At 49.3% G+C, this 23,085-nt stretch overlaps 1 protein-coding gene across 7 annotated transcripts in view; it reads right to left on the reverse strand.

Moving 5' to 3' along the window:
- Positions 1 to 23,085, reverse strand: part of PIK3CB (phosphatidylinositol-4,5-bisphosphate 3-kinase catalytic subunit beta) — a 999,444-nt gene that overhangs the window by 598,527 nt on the left and 377,832 nt on the right. For all 7 annotated transcript variants that reach the window (XM_078666107.1, XM_078666113.1, XM_078666108.1 and 4 more), the window contains one exon: positions 22,442 to 22,665. In XM_078666107.1, coding sequence (XP_078522233.1) covers positions 22,442 to 22,665 — 224 coding nt within the window. The remainder of the gene's footprint in view (positions 1 to 22,441; positions 22,666 to 23,085) is intronic.

A 23,085-nucleotide genomic window follows, 5' to 3' on the forward strand; every position in this document is an offset into this window, starting at 1 on the left:
GTGTTGGTGTGAGAACGGCACTAAGGAGATTTAGGGATTGCCGCAATGACAGGAGGGAGGGGGAGCGAGCGAAGAAGCAACAGATGGCCAGAGCTGGCCTGCCAAAACAATATGTGAAGTCCTCTGGGAGGGAATCAAGCACCCAAAGGCGGGACAGGTGGATACTATTGACCAACCAGAGTAAAGGAATTTAAAAAGGCAGGCCAACCATCCAACCAAAAGCGCTGGGCGTGATCAAAGCACAGACTGAATACAGCACGCCTCGCAGAGAAGCACACGCGCTGCCCAGGCTAGACCTAAAAACATTACGTTGAAGAGGAAGGGCCACGTCTTGGTTGGGTTTGCACTCCTGTAGAAGAATAATATTGCCATGTAGCTGATGGGAATAATCTAAAATCTTGTTCCTCTTCACAGGATGACAAGGGTTCACTAACATTAGGTTGGACCATGTCTTTAGTGGCAAAAGGTATAAAGTATTGTTATATTTGAAGCCTTGGTCGAATTGCTAGAGCAGTCTGTGACAATAGCTCCAGATAAACTATTACATAGGGAACGTGCAGAGATTAAATTATAAGAACAGCAAAGTTTAACAAATATTGACAACAATAAACAAAACATTTCTGAACCACCAATGAGCTCCCCAATTCCTCCCCCTCCTCCCCAAACTGCAGTGAGTAAGCGTAGAGATAAGAGGAAGTTGTAGCGCATGCAGAGTGTAGTGAAGGTCAAAATTGGAGAGCAGACTTGTTTACTACAATCCAAAATTTCTGATCTTTAAGGAAGGGTTCAAGTTTCATTAGTGGAGGTGTGATTGCACCAAAATCAGTGAAGATGCTTGTGGGTTAGACTGGGCAATTGGTCAGGAGCTGATAATGACTAAAGCACTGTGTTAGGCTAGATCCTGCAGGAGAAATGGTCTTTTAGGGATCAAAGTGGAACGGTTGCTTTGGTTCAGACAGGGTTTCAACAGAACCTGTGCAGAGGGGGCCAACAAGATAGGACAAGGCTGTGTCTGTCTATATAGCAGAGTTGGAGAATTTGGGCTCAAGAGGCTGGTAAATAATGACAGGCATTGTAAGGGGCCTCAGTAAAGGTCAACAAACCTGTAATAGAAACTATGGAGTGTAGAACAAAGGGGTATTAGTAGGAATTGTAGATCAGGGTGCTGGGTCAAAAGTAAGGGAGTACACCTAATAAATCCGAAGATATCCTAATACCTCTTAATACAACCTAAAACATCTTAATACAACCTAAAACATCTTAATACAGCCTAATAGGTAAAGAGCACTAGACCAGGTTTATTCGTACTACACTATATAACCATAACAATATCAACATTTCGGGGTGTTTGAGATATGTTTTTACAAAGAGGTATCCATTTTGGCAGATTTTTTTCATCCAAGATTTTCACCAAGTCTCTGTGTTCCGTAAAGATGTGCGTCAATCCCTCAACATTGATCTGGAATTTTGCTGGGCCAGCAAAGGAGAACATGATGGTTTTATTATGCAGTCGTCGAAGTAGGGCTAAGAACCTCTTCCTAGTTTCGACTGTAGATCTCAAGAAGTCCTGAAAATTTTACATTCTAGCACCATTCCAGTCAACATGTTTATTTTTTGTCATTTACTCAAGGATCTTTTGTACATATTGAAATCTGAGTGGTTTGCATACAATGGGCCTAGCTTTCTCGGTGCAGGCAGATTTAAAAGCAGGTACTCTGTGCATTCTCTCCATCTCCAGATCTTTAACAAATTGGATGCCAGTTACTTTGGGGAGCCACAGTTCCAGGAAGCTGGAGCAGGAGCCAGCCAAATCTTCTGACCCCTCCGGTAGTCCGAATATATGCAGATTCTCCCTCCTATTGCGACCCTCCAATTCAGATATCTGTCTTTGTAGAGATATTGAGGTGGATTTCAAGGATGTGATTTTTTTTTTTAAATAATTGTTTGGTATCTTTAAGGGTACTGACCTGCTCTTCGGCCTCTATGATTCTGATGTTAATCGCTTTGATATCGGTTCTAATTGCGGATATTTAATTCCGCATCAAGTCAGTGTTGGTTTGGATGGATTTGGCCAAGTCATCTACTACCGCAAGAATTTTTAGGTTTCATATACATGGTTGCATTGATATCAGTCTTGCCTTTCATGCGAGAGTCGGAATGGGGGCAAGGACAATCTTCTTTTGGTCTCTTGTAGTTAGATTTTGTGGGGGTAAGAGTGACAAAACGTCACTCACCTCTGCATGCCGTCTCTTCTAGGTCGTCTCACTTACCTTCCTCTTTCAGGAAGTACCCAGGCTCCCCTAAGGCAATAACGATGCTGCTGTCACCATCACAACAGCATCATGATTGGTCTGAGTGTCGTGTTTAGGTACTCAGATGGGGATTGCAAGCCTGGGCATATTCTCCACCCAGGCTGTGTATTACAGCCCGGTAGAGAACATGCTAAGTGTGCATCACTGTTTGGCCGGCCTAAGACGGCCAGCCAAACCGTCACGCACACTTAAATACACATACCACTCCTCCCTCCTGCTGGCTGTAACAGCCAATCCCGGACCCAAAACTGACTTCGGCAAGGAAGAATAAAGTGATAATAACAGCGAGTTATCATTTTATTTTTCCTTGACACTGCTGAAACGCAGTGGGGCAACACTCTCTGCTTTAGCTGAGGAGCAGCGGCGGACAATACCATGCAGAGAACAAGTTGTTTCTTACAGACATGTCACAGGAGACGCTCAACTGTAGAAATTGCAGAACTTCCTTCAATTCACTGGTAGCCAGCAGGATGATGTGCAGGGAAAGAAGCCTTTTACTTGGATCGTCGTGAAAGTGGATGAATAGAGTGGTGCTGGCGATGCAGTCTTAGAAGAAGCAAGACAAGTGCGTAAGATGTATACTTTTGAAGACGTATTCCACTTTGCGAAACAACTGAACGTTGCTAGCAAGAACAGTGTGTTGTGGCCTCAATACAGGTAGTATAGGTGAGATGAGGTAAGACGCAAGTGTCACATCATTTGAGCATCACAGATAGGCACAAAAGCACTGGCCTCTATGTGAAACCTGGGCCGATAATCGTGAACATTACCTGCGCCATCTTGCTCGATGGTCCCTTTATGCGCATACATAGGCCACAGCCATTTTGATCGACCGCGACCATTTTGTGTTCTATTGTTCACCCCTGTTTCACCTGCACTTCCACAAGTATCTGTATAACCTTCTGACCGACTTGGTATGTGTGCTAAGGGTCATAATCTAGCGGACATGCCCACGTTTGATGTTCGCTTAAGAACGACATTCTATTGCTGCCGCAAACCTCTGCATTCCTTGTTCCTCCCCATCCCTGTGCATGTAACCAAAGATTATAGATACCAAAAGATCCCGCACTAACCTGGTTTATTGCACCCCAAAGAACGCACCTGCCGATGGACAATGGAACTTGTTTTCCTATCAACAGTAAAGGACGTTAAACCCTGACCAGTCTCACATGTTCCCGACCCTGAGGCAAAGGCCAGCTGCCTGATAAACATTATATGTCGACTGTTTATGATTGGGAGGGTACGAACCAACTTGTCCGAAATGTATGGCATCTTGTCCGGGGCGGAGTACCAAGCCTACATGACACCGCTCATAAAGATTGTATAGTCTTAACACTGTATAAAAGTAGCCTGTTGGAGAGTTGAAGTTAGAACACCTCCCTTAGAGACATCCCGGTGTCTGCGGTAGACGTGCTCTCCTCTAGAGTAAATAAACCTCGTTCTTGCCTTCCAGTTTCCAGCGCCTGCCTCGTTATTTGAATAGAATCGAAAGTGAATTAAAGGTGATAAGCCAAGCAGCTTCGGGGGTCTCAAAGGGGGCTGCTTTTCATCATCTAATTACCTCATGGCAGCAGTGTGCCCATTTGTCCATGTTATTGCTGCATAAAGCGGAGCCAGATCCGCCAATAGTCAGCGATAAGTGCTGGGAGTCCGTGTGAGCCAACGTCTGTATGGTTTGGTGTGGCTCATTTAATCGTGCATGCCCATATGTGGCGTCTTACCTGGTTGTGCAACTGCGGTCCGGTTAAGAGTGGCATTGGGAGCACTGGCCAGGTCGCTTACCACTTAATCGTGGTGCCTTTGTTGGTTCCTGGTGCTTCAGAGTTGTGTTGAAGAGGGCGGTGTGTGTTCGCAAGCAGGCCAGGGAGACGTGGGTCAGTGTTGCAGCCGACAAGACTGGTATTACACAAGCCATCCATGGCCCACTGAGCTATTTTCTCAACTGGGGTGTGTTGTCTGATTTAGTTCTTCCATCATATGGACAGAAAAGCTCTCTGCTGCCGATCTGAAGGCTCCCTGTTCTTTCTGGGAGTTAATCACAGTCAACTGGACTCATACATCCGGGGTTATGTGCCACTTTTACATTTAGATGGAGCACATGGTGTAGAGCCGATGAGCTATGCCGCCATATTCCCTGTCGTCCGAGCCATGCCTCACATTCGTAGATCAATTAATAATGCATATGTTTCATTAGCATATGCCAAAAGTAATGATGTATAGAAAAATGTAGCAGTGCTGTAAGGGTGAACTTACTTCATAATAGCTCACAAGTCTAATTTGGCAGTACCCTGAAGGTGCACATGTGCATTTTACCATTGGCTCCTGTCATGCTTAACTGTCAGTTCTACCATGTTAAAAGGCATGGAGTATATAATCGGGAAGCTAGATATGCATTTGAGCACACTATTCTTTGCTTGGATGTAGGAATGGTTGCATTGAATTGCTGCTGTGGTTAGGTGGCAGTGACTCTTACTGGTGCTATGACCTGTTCAATAGATATGCCTTTACATATAAAGAAGAGAATATACCGATATTCCTTCACGTGTAGGTGGGGTTCCCTCAATCTGGTTATAAAACAAATCTCTCAATTATAGATTTCAAACTGCAGAATCACAAAGTTATGTTAAGTGTTGCTCTATTAGAAAGGTAAATGAGAAGAAATGTGAGTATATAGGAAAACAAATAAGAACCAAACACGATAAATTGATCATACATTATTCAAGGACATAACAGAAATATTATTGGATAACTGTTGAACAGATATAACTTTCAATTAGTCTTTTCTAGCAGGGCAACAGAATGAATTGCCTTCCACTTAAAAAATATAGTATTACAAAAAGAATTGCCTTCGACTTTGGATAAATTCTTCAACTCCTTAAGTCTCAGCTGACTATCCCCTTTCTGCAACAGTATTATTCCCTCGCTGATTAACAAGTTACTTACCTTCTGTAACAATATATCTGTAAGAAACATAGGTTAGTTATAGACTCCTTACCTTAGAATAACCTCCAGGCGACAGACTGGACCCGGAAAATGTATCAGCAGTAGCCCTGCGTGTCGAAATGTGGCGAGGGTCGGCTCTGCATTCATCATAAGCGTTGTGGTCGCCAGGATGACATCGTGGTAGCTACTTAGACGCCACCCTTGCGCGGTGACGTCAGTTCTGTACACGACTTTCCACGCCAGAAGCGCAGAGCCATGCAAGACACTGACCACTAGTACACAAAACTAGGGCCCTGAAAGGAATACCTTAACCCTATAAGTCAGTTCGCAGAACGTGGTGGATGGGTGGGGCAGTTAGGAATCAATAACTAACCTATGTTTCTTACAGATATATCGTTACCGAAGGTAAGTAACTTGTTCATCTGAAAGAAACAGTTACAGATTCCTTACCTTAGAATAGATACCCCAGCAATACCAATGCCGGAGGTGGGTCTGTGAACCAAGTTCACACCAGAAAGTCCTGGAGAACAGAACAGCCAAAGAAGCAGTCTCTCTGGACTTGGCTGTCCAGGCAGTAATGCTTTGTGAACGTGTGCATCTATGCCCACGTAGCTGTCTGATAGATGTCATTGAGGGGGACTCCTTGTCCCAAAGCAGTAGTAGCTGCCGTCGCCCTGTTGGAATGTACACGCAGCCCCACTGGAGGCTCCTTCTTGGCCAAAGAATAGCATGCTTTAATGTACAAAACGACCCACCTAGAGATGGTCAGTTTGTGCACAGCCCGACCTTTTTGGCGTCCACGTAGCCAACAAAGAGCTGGTCATCCATCCGAATTTGCTTTGTGTGATCCAAATAAAATGAAAGCACACGTTTTGGATCCAGATTGTGGAGCCTCTCTTCCTCTTTGGAAAGATGCGGAGGCGGAAAGAAGGTGAGCAAAGTGATGGTCTGTCCGATATGGAAAGGAGTTACCACTTTGGAAAGAAAGGATGGACGAGTTCTAAGGACAACTTGAGCGGATGGACAGTCAGAAAAGGAGGCTCTGAAGAAAGAGCTTGGAGCTCACTCACCCTGCGGGCAGAGGTGATGGCCACCAGGAAGGCAGTTTTTAAAGCCAGAAGCCTGAGAGGACAGTTATGCAGTGGCTCAAAGGGAGCACACAAGGTAAATAAGAACCAAGTTCAAGTCCCACTGAGGCATTACGAAGGAAACCGGAGGAAAAAGAGGAGTAATGCCCTTAAGGAAGCTATTTACAACAGGGGACATGAAAAGAGAAGGCTGATAAGGAAGCTTAAGAAAGAGAACCTCAGAAAGAGGGGCAGAAAGGGGATCCAAAGCCTTTGCTGCTCACCATGCCACAAATGTATTCCATCTACAGATATATACCGTCTAAGTGGAAGGATGCCTGGCTGCCAAGATTACATCACAGACTTTGGGAGGCAGGTCAAACAACATCAACTGCCACCGCTCAATCTCCACGCAAGGAGGTGGAGACTGGACAGGTTTGGGTGGAGGACTGTCCCCTGCTGCTGCGACAGAAGATCCTCCTGAAGTGGCAGTCTGATCGACGGATCGATTGCCATGTGAAGCAGCTCGGGATACCAGACTCTTCGTGCCCAATCCGGCACCACAAGAATGACTAGGGCCCGGTCACGCCTGATCTTCTTCAGCATTCTGGGCAGAAGTGGTATAGGCGGAAAGGCGTATAGAAGACCGCAACTCCACTCGTGGCGAAAGCGTCGCCTAGCGAGTGCCGCCTTGGAAAGTCCAAATCCCAGAATTGATGACATTGCACGTTATCTTTGGTGGCGAATAGATCTAACCAAGGATCTCCCCACTGTTGAAAGGGTCATTGCACCACCTCCGAGTGACGATGCAATTTGTGATCCATCATGCATCTGTGGCTGAGTTCGTCCGCCCTGGCATTCAGGGAACCTGCCATGTGTTGAACCACCACGGATATGCCATATGCCCTGATGTTCCATCCATGTCCAGAGGCGAAAGACCTCTTGACATAGGGTCCACGACCCCACCCAGCCTGGTTTGTTGCAGTGCCACATGGCGGTGGTGTTGTCCGTGAACACCTGCACTACTCTTCCCCGGACAGAGGGCAGGAATGCTTTTAGTGCAGGACGGATTGCCCGAAGCTCCAGAATGTTAATGTGGAGCCTGGACTCCACCGGAGACCAGTCTTCTGATATCCGCCTCTCACATGTGGCCGCCCCAACCCAGAAGGGATGCATCGGTCACCACTGTGAACTCTGGTTGGGGAAGGGAGAGGGATCTGCCGTTGACCCAATCCTGGTTTGTTAGCCACCACTGCAATTGTCGTGCAGTGCCCTCCGAGATCTGAACTCAATCAGATAGATTCCCCTAATGTTGTGCCCACTGGAACTTCAGGTCCCACTGCAGAGCCTGCATATGCCATCTGGCATGGTCCACCTGCAGGATGCAGGAGGCCATCAGGCCCAGGAGCCAGAGGGTCATCCTGACCGAAACCTGGGATAGAGGATGAAAGATCGGAATCATAGCCCGAATATCCTGGACTCGCTGTTCAGGAGGATAGACCCGAAATCGCGTCATGTCAAGAACCGCTATGATGAAGACGAGCTTTTGAGAGGGAGGCAGGTGTGACTTTGGCACGTTAATGGAGAACCCCAGCAAATGCAGGAGGTCAGCAGTAGTCTGGAGGTGGGAGATGACAGCCTGGGGAAAGCCCGCCTTAACAGCCAGTCGTCGAGAAAGGGGAAGACTGGAACCCCTGATCTGCGCGGATGAGCTGAGACCACCGTCCTCAATTTCATGAACACCCGAGGTGCCCTGGTAAGGCCAAAGGGGAGGACGGTAAACTGAAAATGCTTGTGGCCTACCGTAAACCACAGGGAACGTCGGTGGGCCGGCAGGACGGGGAAGTGAAAATAAGCGTCCTTCAAGTCCAACACTACCATCCAGTCTCCAGGGTCCAGGGCAGACAGTACCTTAGCGAGCATCAACATCTTGAACTTCTCCTTCCAGAGGAAGTGTTTGACGTTCCTGAGATCCAAATTAGGAAGCAGACCTTTGTCCTTCTTGGGCACCAGAAAGTAGTGGGAATAGCTACCACAACCTACTTCTGAGACAGGAACACGCTCAATGGTTCCCTTGGCAAAGAGTTCCGAAACTTCCTGTTGGAGAAGGGCCAGCTGATCCTCCGATATGTGATGGTACTGAGATGGCATGGATGGAGGGGGAGTCTTGAAGGGGAGGGAGTAGCCCCTTCGGACTATCTGCAAAACCCACCTGTCCAACATGATGGTGCGCCAGTGGGGGAGCTGATGGCAAATCCTGCTGCCCACTGGCATTTGGTGGCCCTGAAGGATCTGACTAGGAGGGTTTGGAGGCTGCTGCAGAGGGGCTATGGTGGACTGGCCCGCCCTCTGGCCCCCAGAACCACGGCGGTGGTTCCCACGTCCCCGGCCGCGCAGGAGCTGAACAGCTTGCGCTGTTCTGTGGCTCTGGGCAGGACATGGTGTGGCACCTCTTACGTAGCCATGAAAGGGGAGAAAAGCAGACTGCTCAGAGCGGGTGGTGGAGAGGCCCAAGGACCTGGCCGTAGCCCGAGAGTCCTTAATGCGCTCCAGCGCGTTGTCTGCCTTGTCGCCAAAGAGGCGACGGCCATCAAAGGGCATGTACATATGGATGGATGGGACATCCCTGGGAAAACCAGTCGACCTCAACCAGGCGTAGGACTGAAGGGCTACCGATGTGGAAATCGTCCTGCCTAGTGAGTCAGAGGTATCCAGCCCACAGTGTATAGTAAACTTTGCTGCGGCTCTCCCTTCGGCAACTGCACGAGAGAGTACAGCCCGGGCATTCTCCAGGCACAGAGGCACCACTTGCGCAACCGTATCCCACACAGAGTGGGTGTAACGGCCCAACAGACATGCTGTGTTCACCGTCCGCAGTCCCAAACTGGAGGAAGAAAACGTCTTCCCAAGATGATCCCACTTTTTGGATTCCCTATCAGGTGGAGTGTTAGGGAATGGGCCCTTGGAGGTAGAGGCTTGGACCACTAAGCTCTCAGGAGTGGGGTGTTGGGAGAGTAAAGATGGGTTGCCCGGAGCCGGGTGGTGGCATCGAGCAATCATTCTATCCAAAGGAGCCCCTGTGTTGGACCTAGACCAGGTGCCCAAAAGGATGTCAGTGAGGGCTTCATTAAGTGGAAGCAGGGGCTCCGAAGAGCTCGCTGCCGGTTGCAGCACCTCTGTCAGTAGGTTAATCCGGACTACCACCGTAGGTAGCTCGAGGTGAAGACCCTCGGCCACCCTACGCATCACCACGGCGTAAGATGCTCCCTTCTCTGTATCCACGGTAGGAGGAGACAACATGCCAAGGTCTGGTGAGGTATCCAGACCACTGGCTTCCCAAAGTTCCTCTCGCCAGTCCGGTTCATAGCCTAACTGGTCAGTCAGTGGGTCTCCAGACCCCTCACAGTCCTACTCACCTTCTTCTGGCTGCCAATTTGGTCTAAAAGAGCCAGGGTAGCACAGGGGCACAAGAGATCCAGACGCCAGTCCGGCTCTTTGTCTACATCGGGGTCGACATTGTCTGGGGACACAGCAGATGCCGGTTGCGGACGTGGTGCTGGTGGAATCGGCGCCGGTGGAGGTGTCACAAGGTTGACCGGCACCGTTCTGGATGGAAGCCTTGATCCAAGGGGACCCTGCAGCACCGCCGGCGGAATCGGGCTGCCCAAAGACGGCATGCATCGCTTCATAAAATTAAAGCAGCTGGGCAGGGGTCGCTCCGGGTCCCGAGAAGGGTGGGGGGGCGCTCCGGAGTCAACCCTTCAGGCTGCGCATGCGGAGCCACGTGAGGGGCACCACCCACACCCCAGTCTCATCAACCGACAGGCGGGTAGTAGTCTAAGAGAGACGATGCTGCTTCGACTTCTTGTGCTTCGACTTACCTAACCCAGAGTGCAAAGACTTGGATGAAGAATGATGGTGGTGGCTCCGCGACCTGTCTCTTAACCTCCCACACGACCAGGACCTCCAACGGTGTGGAGCCGACTGCCGGGCCTCAAGAAGCTTTCGGGAACGCTCCCACAAAGACTTTGGATTCATGGTCCGGCAGTCGGAGCACGACGTGGTCGTGGTTGCGCTCCAGGCAAAACAGACACATGGGGATCCGTCACTAGCATCAGTCGGTTAGAGGAAACGCAAGCCTTGAAGCCGGGCATCCCTCGTGCACCAGGAGTCAAAGACTCAGCAAAATAGTGTCGACAAAAGTCGAGAAAAAGTCAGTCAAAAAGTGACTGGAGGTACCGTTCTCTCCTGATCTGCGCTGGCTGGTGCGGAAAAAGAAAGAACTGACGTCTGCGCGCGAGGGCGGCATCTAAGTAGGTACCGAGACGTCATCCTGGCAACTAAGACGCCAACGATTAACATGGAGCCAACCAACGCCACCTTTAGACGCGCAGGGGTACTGCGGACGAAAAACTTTCCAGATCCAGTCTGACGTCTGGGGAGAAGGGATCTATAACCCGTTCATAAAGCAAGCACGGATCCACTGGACCTGCACACTATTAGGCAAACACCTAGTTTAAACATAGCACTGATATCTTCTCAACGATTCTGGCAAACGTGCTGGGCTTTCTTTTGCCAAATTCCTGTATTAGGAGCAGGAATAATTCATCCACAACTGACAAACATCTCACAGCACTAGAAAAGCTGGTTGATTGTTACATTATGGTTAACATTGTACAGCTCTCTTCGTGCTGCGGTGCTCGTGACATTATAACATCCATGTTATTGATGTCATCTGTGCGGGATTCGATTAGGCAGCGGTTGGGGTTTGAGTTTGCCTTGTGGCTGGTCAGTGAACTGTTCCGTCTTAAATAAAGTTACATTTATCCATTTAGCAGAGGATTGATTCAGCTCAATCGGACAGGAAAGCCTTAAGAGTAGCAGGGGAAATTATCATCCCACTTCTTCTGAGACTTCTGATCTGAACCAAGAGTTGGCATTCGGAGGACAAGGGTTTTCAGGGAACGAGGATGCCGCTGTATTTGAAAGATTATGTGTGTTACTAATTTGGTCTATTTGAAGCCTTGCAAGGGAAGTAGCGGGCAGAAGGATTCTTCTCATGGTATTGTGACTTGGTTCACTTTCTAGTTTTTATTTCATGTATATAGTGTCCTCACCATTTTAGTTACAATTTCTATTTATTTACTTATGACTTTTCATCCTTTAGAGCTTATGTCCATTATTTACTACTATCTTTAAATTGTGCCAATTTCTATTTTGTATGTAAGGTAAGGAGATGTGTTATATTATGGTTAACACTGTTAACATTATGACAACCATGTTATTGATGTCATCTGCTGCGGGATTCGATTAGGCGGGGTTTGGGTTTGCCTGGCCGGCTGGTCGGTGAACCGTTCTGTCTCGCTTAAACAAAGTTACATTTATCCACTGACTGGAGGATTGCTTCAACTCATTTACCACACTATGTACTCGATGAAAAAAATACTTTTATCACCCTTGATGCCGAGAAATCTTTCCAAGTGACACACAGAAAGTGCATATAACTGTTATTAAGGAAATTTATATTTAGACCAATATTTACTGAATATATCCTTTTGAATTCTAATGCCCACTCAACTAGTGTTCGATTTCCTCTTTGGCTGCTGTTCAAAGGGGCCCAAAGTGAGTGGGATACCCGGTGTCCCTTTTACCACAATGATGAGCGTTCAACAGAATCACCGCATCGCTGTACACAACAGAATCACCGCATCGCTGTACACAAAAGGCAAGCATACAACCCAACGTGCTTTTATTTGCAAATACGATTCTCACGATGGAGAACCCATCCATTCCTTTGAAGAGTACTTGAACGCGTCGCGTAGATGCATCTGTGATTTTAAACTGCTTCAAGCATAAATTCTGTCACAGAATCCCCAGATCTTTCTGATGGTCTACAACAGTGGTCCTTTCTTCACTTGGGACGACTGGGTTTGTTATTTAGGAGACATGTTCGTTCATTTTTTCTCTTTAATTAATACAAGGCCGAAAAGGCAGCTAATTTCCTAAGGGGTAAAGATAATCCATTCGAGGAACGTATGGGTCCGCAGCACACAGTATGGATTCACTGGCTAACTACACGGACCTGAATAAATGGTTGGACATTAAATCCAAACAGTGTCAGCTTAACCATCAGTACCAATGTGTCAGATCAGGGTGATTGCAGATAAACATCACACCTGTCCACAGCTCAGATCACTGGCATGTGACCTTTCACCATGGTCATCTTTTAAAACGGCATAATGGAGTCAGGAGCATCGATCGTTTATATCACTAACAGTCAACTTCAAACTGAGTGCCATTCAAACGTGGAGTATTTGCTTAAATGCACCCTCTAGCTCCAAACACGCACATTTATTAATGTTTCTACAACCCATTAAAAAGTTTTGAGGGCAGGCAAGACTGTGTTGGCGTGCAGTTATACGTGTTTGCTTTTAACAGAAGTGCTGGATCATAAGATGTTCCACTTAAACACAAAAAAAGTAACAAACGTCACACATTGAGCGTGGAGAAGAAGCGGTAAAAAAGTAAATTAAACAATGAAAAGGGGGGGCCCTCGGCCCCCCCCGCACGCATGGCGGCGCGGCGACCGCCTCACCCCTTCTCCCCTCGGGTCCTTCGACGGTGGGGGCGTGCCCTGGGGGCGCGGCCCACCGCCGATTGGCCGGCGCCCCTCCTGACCCGGAATCAATGGACTGGTTCCGGGTCGGGGGGGGCGGGCGTGAGGAGGGGCCACCCGGCCCCTCGGGAATAAGAGGTAGGGAGCGCCCAGGAGACTCCCTTGTCCCTGGACGCTCCCTCGCTGAACGTTGTGCCCCGCGTTCGGGGCTTCTTTGTTTTCTAATTTTCCCGCTTTTTATATTTCAGGTCGAGCCAGCTTTCGTGGAGATCGACATCGGTCTGGGATCGGCTTGGGACGCGAGGCAGCCGTGTTGGAGACTTTCCCCTGTTGTTTTCTTGCAGGGTTACAGGGTTTCCAGGACGTGGATCTCGCGCCGGGGGACGGAGGCTGAAGCCGCTTGCTGATCGTCGGCGCCGGGGGACGGAGGCTGAAGCCGCTTGCTGATCGTCGGTTTTTCGCTTTGGCGCCCGCGTCGCCATTATTTCAGAGAGCGGGGAACAAGTGAGTGTTAGGAGAGCGGAGCGAGAACAAGCGTGAGGCTCTGTCAGGTACCGGGTGCGGGCGGTTTGGGTAACGCGGTCTAAGGGGTTTGAGAACAGCTGTAAGGCTTTCTGAAACAAAGGTCGGCTACATCAGCCTGTGTTGGGGTGTATAATTCGGGTGCATTTAGGAATTTAGCGATTTAGACGCTCTACCCCGCCGCATTTGATCTTTACGCGGGTGCACGCTTGATTCTTTATTATTGTCTCCACCCTAGACTCGGCAAGTTGTGGTTGTGCCGGTCTTTTACTCGAACAGCAGGTAACGAGGCAGGGCCAACACGTGGACGGGAGACCTGTGGAGGAACTGCGCAGTGGTTTATGAAAAAGCAAAAGCTTTCTATTGATCATATGATTTGATGCTTGTGGGATGGTAGCTGTGGGTTACAAGTGGTGCATTGAATTTTGTAATTTGATGGGTTAGGTTTGGTGCACATTGTTGAGGGGAGGCCCACATCGGGATGTTTCACTACGGAAAGGTATTAACTACTAAATGAATTGCTTTCAAGAGACAAACAAGGTGGCATTTTATTAAAAGTTTTCACTGTTGAAGTTTGGTGTTCTAAAACGTTTTTCTTGCTTTATTACACGGGATTAATACCTGTTTTCAATTCCAGGCAAACCTTAACTACATTATTGGCACGTTTCACTCGCAGACAGGGCACACGACGTGGCGAAGGCTGTGATCGCAGATCATCACCGCCGGCGAGTGCACGGGACTGGTCGGTAAGAGGGGTACGGGGGGCTAGCATTCATTGCTCCAGGTGGCCGCCGGGTGGGTCTACATTAGGTTTACTCACCCCCTTACATAAGCGGACAAGCCGCTAGTGTTGCGGTCGCCGTTGCATGGTGCTGAAAGCCCCCTGGTGACCCTCCATCTGAAAGGTACACACAGTTGACGGTTGGAAACTAAGTAGGCAGCGGGTGTTTTTGTGGGGTAAGCGTCATGCCAGGTCCAAGGGGTGGAAAAAGGGGGTCCAACATGGAGGCTATGATGCGGGCTATGATGCGGGAGATGAGCGACATTAAGCAACAGCTAGGCCAGATCAAGGAGCGGGAAGCCCGGTTGGAGGACAGAGAGGGCGAGGCACCGGGCCCGTCCGGGAGACCGATCCGCAAGAGGGTGGCACCATTGCCAAGAGGGGAATTTGTCACCCCGCAAGGGAAACCTAGGTCCAAGAGACCCAGGGAGGCGGTCCCCACACCAGGCCCAGTGGATCAGTTACCCGCCGCACCTCCCGCGGTGGTCCCACCCCCGCACGTGCCTACACCCATTGCCCCTGTGGTGCCGGTGCCGGCAGGTCAACCAGTAGACGCTGGGTCTGCTCCCGCACCGGTGCCCACAATCCCAGGTACAGGCGGGTCACACCCGGCGCCCGCCTTGCCAGCCATGCCAGGACCACTGGGCATAACCCCAGTGGTACCTGTTGTCCCGGGGGGTAACGTAGATTCAATGCCACCCGAATTGTTATCTCAGTTAACGGCTATGATGCCATGGCTCCAAAAAGGGGGAGCCTTCCCGAATTCTGCAGATTATGCGGCAGAGGCGGCAAGGTTCGTAGAAAAAATCAGGTCGGTACCGGTCCCCGACAACGTTGCATTGCCGATTTCTTCTCCCCTTGCAGGTCCAAGTGTTCCCCAGCTGGACGGAGTACAAGGGCAGCCGCCCCCGGTGCCCGCACTTGGTAAGGAAGTGGCATTGCCGCTCTTGGGGGACGGTGTAGTACCTTCCAGGAGCGAAAATCTAGCTCAACATGTGTCTTTAGCTGTGAAAGAAATGATTTGGGCTGATAAATACGTGTACATTTATTCTTTATTGTTGGATAATAGGGAAATGGAGCAGGCAAAAGCACTGAAGGAGTGGATGCTCCCAAGTGAATGGAGGGCGCAATGTACTAGATTCAGGGTTGAGGAAAATCTCAATAATTGGATGCAAGCATGGGCTGTTTTCACTGCAGTTAAGGCTGAGCGTCCTCCAGATCTGCAGGCTGCATTGGCTTGCTACTCGAGCAGGATTGTGGGGTGGAGTCAACAGTATTCTGGGGAAGCATGGAAGGGTTATGATGTCAACTTTAGGAAGGCATTGGAATTCAATAGATCATTGCCCTGGGACTCTGTAGATTCCTTGGCTTGGCACAAACAGTTCTCTGACACGGCACCTCCCCCTCAGTTCGGTGCGGGCAAGGTGTTCCCTAGACCGCAGCAGCCCTTTCGGCCCCCCCAAACGAGTGAAATACCTGGGAAATTTAGGGCAGGTGGGCCGGAGAAGAAAGGGGTGTGCTGGGATTTTAATAAGCGTACCTGCACAAGGGCCGCGTGTAAGTTTAGGCATTCATGTGCCTCTTGTGGGCACCCCTCTCACCCAGAATCTACCTGTAGGTCCAAGCAAGGTAACACGGGACAGAGGGGTAGGGGAAGGCCACTATAAGTCAGACAGGGCACGCCCCCCCACTCCAGTGGATGTGGTGGCAATGATTCCATTGTTGAACAGATACCCGGACCACAAAGCGGCCACCCTACTCCAGGAAGGTTTTTCTAAAGGTTTTAGGATCCCGGCCGAGGGATACACAGGCAGTGCGCACTGTAGAAATCAATTATCAGTCACACACAATCCGGCTGTTGTGGCCGCCAAAATTGACAAGGAGCTTTCCTTAGGCAGGATATCTGGCCCTTTTTCTACAGTACCAGTACACAATTTTGTGTGTTCCCCACTGGGAGTTGTCCCCAAGAAAGAGAAGGGGCAATTCAGATTGATTCATAACCTATCAGCGCCAAAGGGGGCCTCACTGAATGATGCCATTGACGAAGGTATCTGTAGTGTCAAGTACGCCTCTTTTGACCAGGCTGTGACCTTATTACAGGCCACTGGACCCGGGGCGCTGATGGCGAAATCAGACATAGAGTCCGCCTTCCGCCTCCTCCCAGTCCACCCGGCGGATCAACATCTTTTAGGTTTCACCTTTAGGGATAGGTTCTACATGGACAAATGCATGCCTATGGGTTGTTCTATTTCTTGCGCCTACTTTGAGATGTTTAGTTCATTTCTAGAATGGGCCATGAGACAGGTGACAGGCCATCAAAGGGTCATGCATTACTTAGATGATTTCCTCTTCCTCGGTACAGCGGGTTCTCAGGAGTGCGCACTAGCATTGCAGGAATTTTGCGTGCTCATGCGGGCTTTTGGGGTCCCGCTTGCGCCTGGGAAGACGGTGGGCCCGACCACCTGCTTGGAATTTCTGGGCATCGAGATTGACTCAATGGAGAAATGTTTCAGACTACCTAAGGATAAGGTGCGCAAATTCAAGACGTCGCTACAGTTATGCCTCCGGAAGGAGAAGGTCACTTTGCAGCAATTACAGGAGGTCGTAGGGCAACTGAATTTCGCACTAAGAATCATCCCAATGGCGCGCCCCTTCTCTCGCTCCATCGCGCACGCGATGAAGGGGCTGAGGGAAAAGCACCACCGCACGCGCCTATCGTCTGAAATTCGCCAGGATATGCTTATTTGGATGGCATTCCTGGAGGATTTTAACGGTAGGGTGGTCTGGCCCGGCCCGCTCACTACATCAGCGGAGTTAGGACTATGGACTGATGCGGCCGGTAGTGTGGGCTTTGGTGCCATCCTAGGGAATAGGTGGGTCGCTCAACAATGGCCAGAAGAATGGAACACATGGGGTTTGCTCGGCAACATTGGCTTCCTGGAACTTTTTCCAATATGGGTGGCACTGATGGTCTGGCCCGAACACCTATGTAATCAATCAGTGGTGTTTTGGTCAGATAACATGACGGTGGTGGAATGTATCAATCAGCAGGGGGCGCGGTGTCCTTTCATACTTCGCCTGATCAAAGAGATTGTTCTGCGGTGCCTTAAACTGAATGCTAATTTTAGAGCCAAACATGTCCCTGGTGTTTTAAACAATGCTGCTGACTCCCTTTCTCGCTTCAAAATGCAGGTTTTCAGGGAACATCTCCCCACAGCAGACCCCTCGCCAGCACACTTCCCAGCGGTACTTTGGCAGATTGGTGCCCCAGATTACAAGACCTCGTGGTCGCTAGCTTAGCCCCCAGGACCAAGACGGCGTACGAAGGGGCGTTTCTGTCTTATTGTTCTTTCTTGGGGCCGCAGTGGGAAGTGCTTTGGGCGAAGGAGGATGGGTTTGCAGCCTACTTAGAATGGATGCACAAAGAGGGGCGCTCAGTGGCAGCGGCAACCAGACATAGGGCAGCTGTGTCATTCTTCGCGCAAGCTAGGGGCTTTCGGGATCCCACCAATACCTTTATGATACGCAAGGCTTTAAGGGGATGGCGCCGTATTCAGGGACACCAGAAGGATAAGAGGAAGCCCATGGGGTTGGCCCGGCTAACAGCCTTACTGGGCACGCTGGAGATTGTTTGTAAATCGGAGTGGGAAGTGCTTCTTTTTAGGGCGGCATTCTCCCTGGCATTTTATGGGGCACTGAGAATTAGTGAACTTGTGGCAGGATCTAAAACTGACATACTTGGTGGCTTGCAGAAGGCTGGGGTGACGATAAGGGGTGACACCATGTGGGTAATTATCCAGAAATCAAAGACCGATCAAGAAGCTAGGGGTCACACCATAGTTCTGCAACGGGCCCCCGCCAACCCGTGCTGCCCGGTGAGGCACGTGGAGTCACTCATGGGACTAGTGGTCGGTTCAGCACGCAGGGCGTTGCTCTGTCACGCCGACGGGAGCCCCTTGACCAGGTATCAATTCAGGAGAGTGTTCGAAATAGGGGTCACAAAAGCTGGTCTTGATCCTAGAGATTTTGGGTCTCATTCCTTCAGGATTGGGGCAGCAACTGAGGCGGTGGCGGGGGGCCTCCCAGTGGAAAGAGTGAAGACAATTGGGAGGTGGTCGTCAGACTGTTATAAACGTTATGTTCGGATTGACATGCTATGATTACCTGTCACTCACGCTTGGTCTCTTTTCCGCTCTCTTACAGTTTCTCAGACCTGTTACGCAGGGGAGGAATTTGTCGTCGGGCATCGCCAATATTCATCAGCACGGAGCGGCGACCAGGAAACAACTAAGAACAATGTCTGGATTGTTGGTCATTCATATGTGAAGCGAGCGGAATGTGTCTTCCTGTCAGGTGACAAGAAGGAAAGGGCGGCGCAACTAGGCTTGAATATCACGTTCTTTGGCAGAGGAGGGTTGTGTCTTCACGAGTTTAGGGGATTCTTCCAAGGGCTGTTAGCGCGCCAGCGGGCTCCACCGTCAGTGGTGATACTTCACCTTGGGGAGAACGATTTGGCAACACTGGGCAGGCGCATCTTGATTGAGGAGATTATCTCGACAGCGGGTTGGGTAGCTAGGACCTGCCCCGGGTGCACACTAGTATGGTCACAACTAATACCTCGGCTTCAGTGGCGGGGGGGCGATTCAGTCAGGGCGTTGAATCACTCGGTAAAGAGGATCAACACACGGTTGGATAGGTTGTTCCGAACCCCCTTGTTACAGTCAATACCTCATGGGTGCATCTGGGGTCAAAAGTTTTACTTGAAGGACGGGGTTCACCTAACAGAAGAGGGTAATGTCCTATGGGCTGACAATATCTGGGCTTGGCTAGAGGGCTGGGGTAGGAGGATGTGTCCTTAGATAAGGGCTAGAGGGGGAGGCCAGATCGTCGGTTAACAATACTGGCCTGTGGCGGTAAGGTCATTATCGGTGAGCACATATTTGAGGTCTGAGGGGGCGGGCATCATCCTATGGAGGTTCCCGCCCAGGGGGAGGAGCCTGCGGGCCACTCCCAGTACTCCAGGGGCAAGGTAATATGCAAAGGAGCGCGGGTAGGAGTAGTTCACGCTTTCCTTAGGCTGGTAGCCACCCCGCGCGCGTGGACTCATGACGCCACCGGCGCAGAGTAAGGGCCCTCCTTTAGTGGGTAAATGGAGTTTGGGGCGTAGACCGGGCAATTCCCGGGGTAACACTGCGCATGCGCACTTCTAAGGGGAAGGCGCCGCTTGTAGGACCTGACACCGGTAGTGACCCTGCCATATGGCCAGAAATGTACAAAAATCAAGATAGGATGTTTAGTTAAGCTAGGAACAACTTGTATTAGAGTTTTGTTAAGGTCAGGCTCTCAAACTTGTTGATAACGATTGTATAACTGAATGTCCTGCTGATTTTTGTATTTCATTGTTGATTATGCAATTAAAACCCTTTTTTAATTTCATACTTTAATAAATACGGCCGGGCGACTAGCGCCCGCCTTCCAAAGAGTAAACACGTCTCGTGTCCACGTTCCTTGGTGTTGGGTGCCGGATTGGGGGGGGGGCGGCAGCTAGTCGCTGACCATGTGAAAAGGGGGGGCCCTCGGCCCCCCCGCACGCATGGCGGCGCGGCGACCGCCTCACCCCTTCTCCCCTCGGGTCCTTCGACGGTGGGGGCGTGCCCTGGGGGCGTGCCCTGGGGGCGCGGCCCACCGCCGATTGGCCGGCGCCCCTCCTGACCCGGAATCAATGGACTGGTTCCGGGTCGGGGGGGGCGGGCGTGAGGAGGGGCCACCCGGCCCCTCGGGAATAAGAGGTAGGGAGCGCCCAGGAGACTCCCTTGTCCCTGGACGCTCCCTCGCTGAACGTTGTGCCCCGCGTTCGGGGCTTCTTTGTTTCCCACCCACCATCCCTTGGTACAAAGTTTAAGCAGCGTTATGTCCGGTCTAATGGTAAGTTTCATAGGTATAGACCGCGGGAGAGAGTAGGTTGTTGTGGTATTTTGTGATATGTTGTCAGGACTTTTTTCCCTTTGTAGAAAATGATGTGCGAAGTGAACTATATTTGAAGATGTGTGTCTTTAGGCCTTTTTTCCTTTGTAGATATACGTAGTTATTGTGATTATGAGCAACATGCGTGAACCGAATTGTAATTTTATGCCATGTGTCGTTAGGCCTTTTTTCCCTTTTAGCTATGCGTGAATACTGTTCTTTATTAGCCAGTGTAGTTGTCCTTTAGCCTTTTTTCCATAGGTCGTCGTATTTATTAGGTATGGGGCATGCGGTAAGGTCATTATCGGTGAGCACATATTTGAGGTCTGAGGGGGCGGGCATCATCCTATGGAGGTTCCCGCCCAGGGGGAGGAGCCTGCGGGCCACTCCCAGTACTCCAGGGGCAAGGTAATATGCAAAGGAGCGCGGGTAGGAGTAGTTCACGCTTTCCTTAGGCTGGTAGCCACCCCGCGCGCGTGGACTCATGACGCCACCGGCGCAGAGTAAGGGCCCTCCTTTAGTGGGTAAATGGAGTTTGGGGCGTAGACCGGGCAATTCCCGGGGTAACACTGCGCATGCGCACTTCTAAGGGGAAGGCGCCGCTTGTAGGACCTGACACCGGTAGTGACCCTGCCATATGGCCAGAAATGTACAAAAATCAAGATAGGATGTTTAGTTAAGCTAGGAACAACTTGTATTAGAGTTTTGTTAAGGTCAGGCTCTCAAACTTGTTGATAACGATTGTATAACTGAATGTCCTGCTGATTTTTGTATTTCATTGTTGATTATGCAATTAAAACCCTTTTTTAATTTCATACTTTAATAAATACGGCCGGGCGACTAGCGCCCGCCTTCCAAAGAGTAAACACGTCTCGTGTCCACGTTCCTTGGTGTTGGGTGCCGGATTGGGGGGGGGGCGGCAGCTAGTCGCTGACCATGTGTAATATGTGATCTTAAAGGCAAAAAAACCCTAAACCCAATGTAAAGATGTACCGGGGCCAACATTCTGATAGAACACAACTAACTGGCGAGAGTGTGCGGCGCACGGACAGAAGCAGTGGTGTACCCACTCGCCCCGAGCATACGTGGAATGTAGGAGCACACTGCTTAATTTATAACAGTTTAAGAAGCAAGCCAGCAACCTAACCTTTGAAGAAAAGGCTCCCGTATCTTGAGAACGGCATAGAACGACGATGCCGGATTAAGGTTCCTTTGCCATACCATTAAAAGTGCTCCTTTTCCTAATTGTGAGAGATATCTGGATGCAAACACACGACCGAGAGAACTTAGATGAAGGAGAAACATGGCTTGGGTTGTAAATTGTTCTACCTCCCTTCTCTCCAAGGATTCTCACTTTCAAAATTCAAACAAAAGCACAACCCATACATGAAGAAGTGAGCTCGAGTTACAGACGTACTTGCTACTCGACGAAGTGGTAGCACAACTAAGCATGGTAAACCACAAGGCAAACTAGGAGGAAGTGAAGCAACAGTGAAAGTCCAATTTGATCAACGTTCAAGTGCAGTCATGGGACTACATCTGACGAACAGTGTGAAGCAATGCATAATCTTGGATACGTGAAAAACCTCAGTGGCTACCACCATCTCTCTCAATACCAAGTGTTGTGCCACGTGGTTAAGGAAACATAAAAACTATTCTATGACAGAATTAGCTGCTGCTTTTCAAGAATAGTTAACACATGGAAGCAGTCTGAGCTAAATAAACCCTATGCAATTGAAGAGACTAAACATATATGTGCAGCAACACCAGTAGGCATGTGCCTGGTGACACAAAAAAGCATGACCAGAAGTCACCAAGTGATGTTGCGTTGTGGTAGTGAATCACTAATTCACAAAAGCCCTTGGCTGCTCCAAACGGCTCCCCACTGAATGTAATGTGAGAGCAAATACAGTCCCTCGCTGTATCCTTGACACGTCACTTTTCTCAGATGATAACTTAAACTACTTGTGTTGATGGTTTACCTTATTTTAGGGATTGGCGCTCTCCACCCTGACTAATGGTGCACCAAGACACAATCCTTTTGTTTGTGCCACTGCCAGCCACTTACCGCTTTTAAAATGTAAGCGGAGATCTATTAGAGGAAGCGCGTCGTTCAAACCTTACTAAAGGTACCTTTATTTGAAAGTTGACATTAGTTATACAAAACATCACACATCCCACATAGACGTGGTTTGCAGTGTGCTGTACAAAGTCAAAACGCATTCCACCCACCTACCTGGCAGTCCTCAAAATGAACTGACACCACAAGGTTTCCTCTGAAGAGTCGGTCTTGGAAGTTTTCTGGGATTGAGGGTTCTAGCTCTGGAGGGAAGGTGCGTTTCAGCCAGTCTATCCAAGACAATCCCAGAAGAGACTGCATCTTGGTTTCACTGATTTTACGCATCTTATTGCGGAATTCTTTCACCTCTGGGTCCTTGAGGGCATCAAATTCATGTAAGCCTGGAAAGGAGAAAGAAGTTGTCTAGGTGACAGAGGCATTTCTATATTCTACAGTTTCTGACATCATATAACATTAGTTGGAAGGAGGACTCTAAAAACATTAGTAACTGAAACAGCAATAAAGGATATTCATAAAACATACTGAATGGTGTTTACTGTACTTTACTGATAGTGAATAAAAATGCAAAGTTTTTCAAAAGTGCACAAACTGGACAGTATATCTATCAATAAGGATTCAGGCCTCAGTGGTAGCATCCTATAGGTTTTATGAGTGTCAAAAATAACTTTAAACTAAACATACTGATATAAGAATATTTTAAAAGAAGATAAATAGATAAGGATTCAAAGTTTTGGAGGCGGCCCTTGGATTGACATGGTTAGTTATGTACCTTGGATTACTGCAATGCTCTGTTCTTGAAT

This window comes from Lissotriton helveticus, chromosome 11, assembly GCF_964261635.1.
Source record: "Lissotriton helveticus chromosome 11, aLisHel1.1, whole genome shotgun sequence".
Classification (NCBI taxonomy): Eukaryota; Metazoa; Chordata; class Amphibia; order Caudata; family Salamandridae; genus Lissotriton; species Lissotriton helveticus.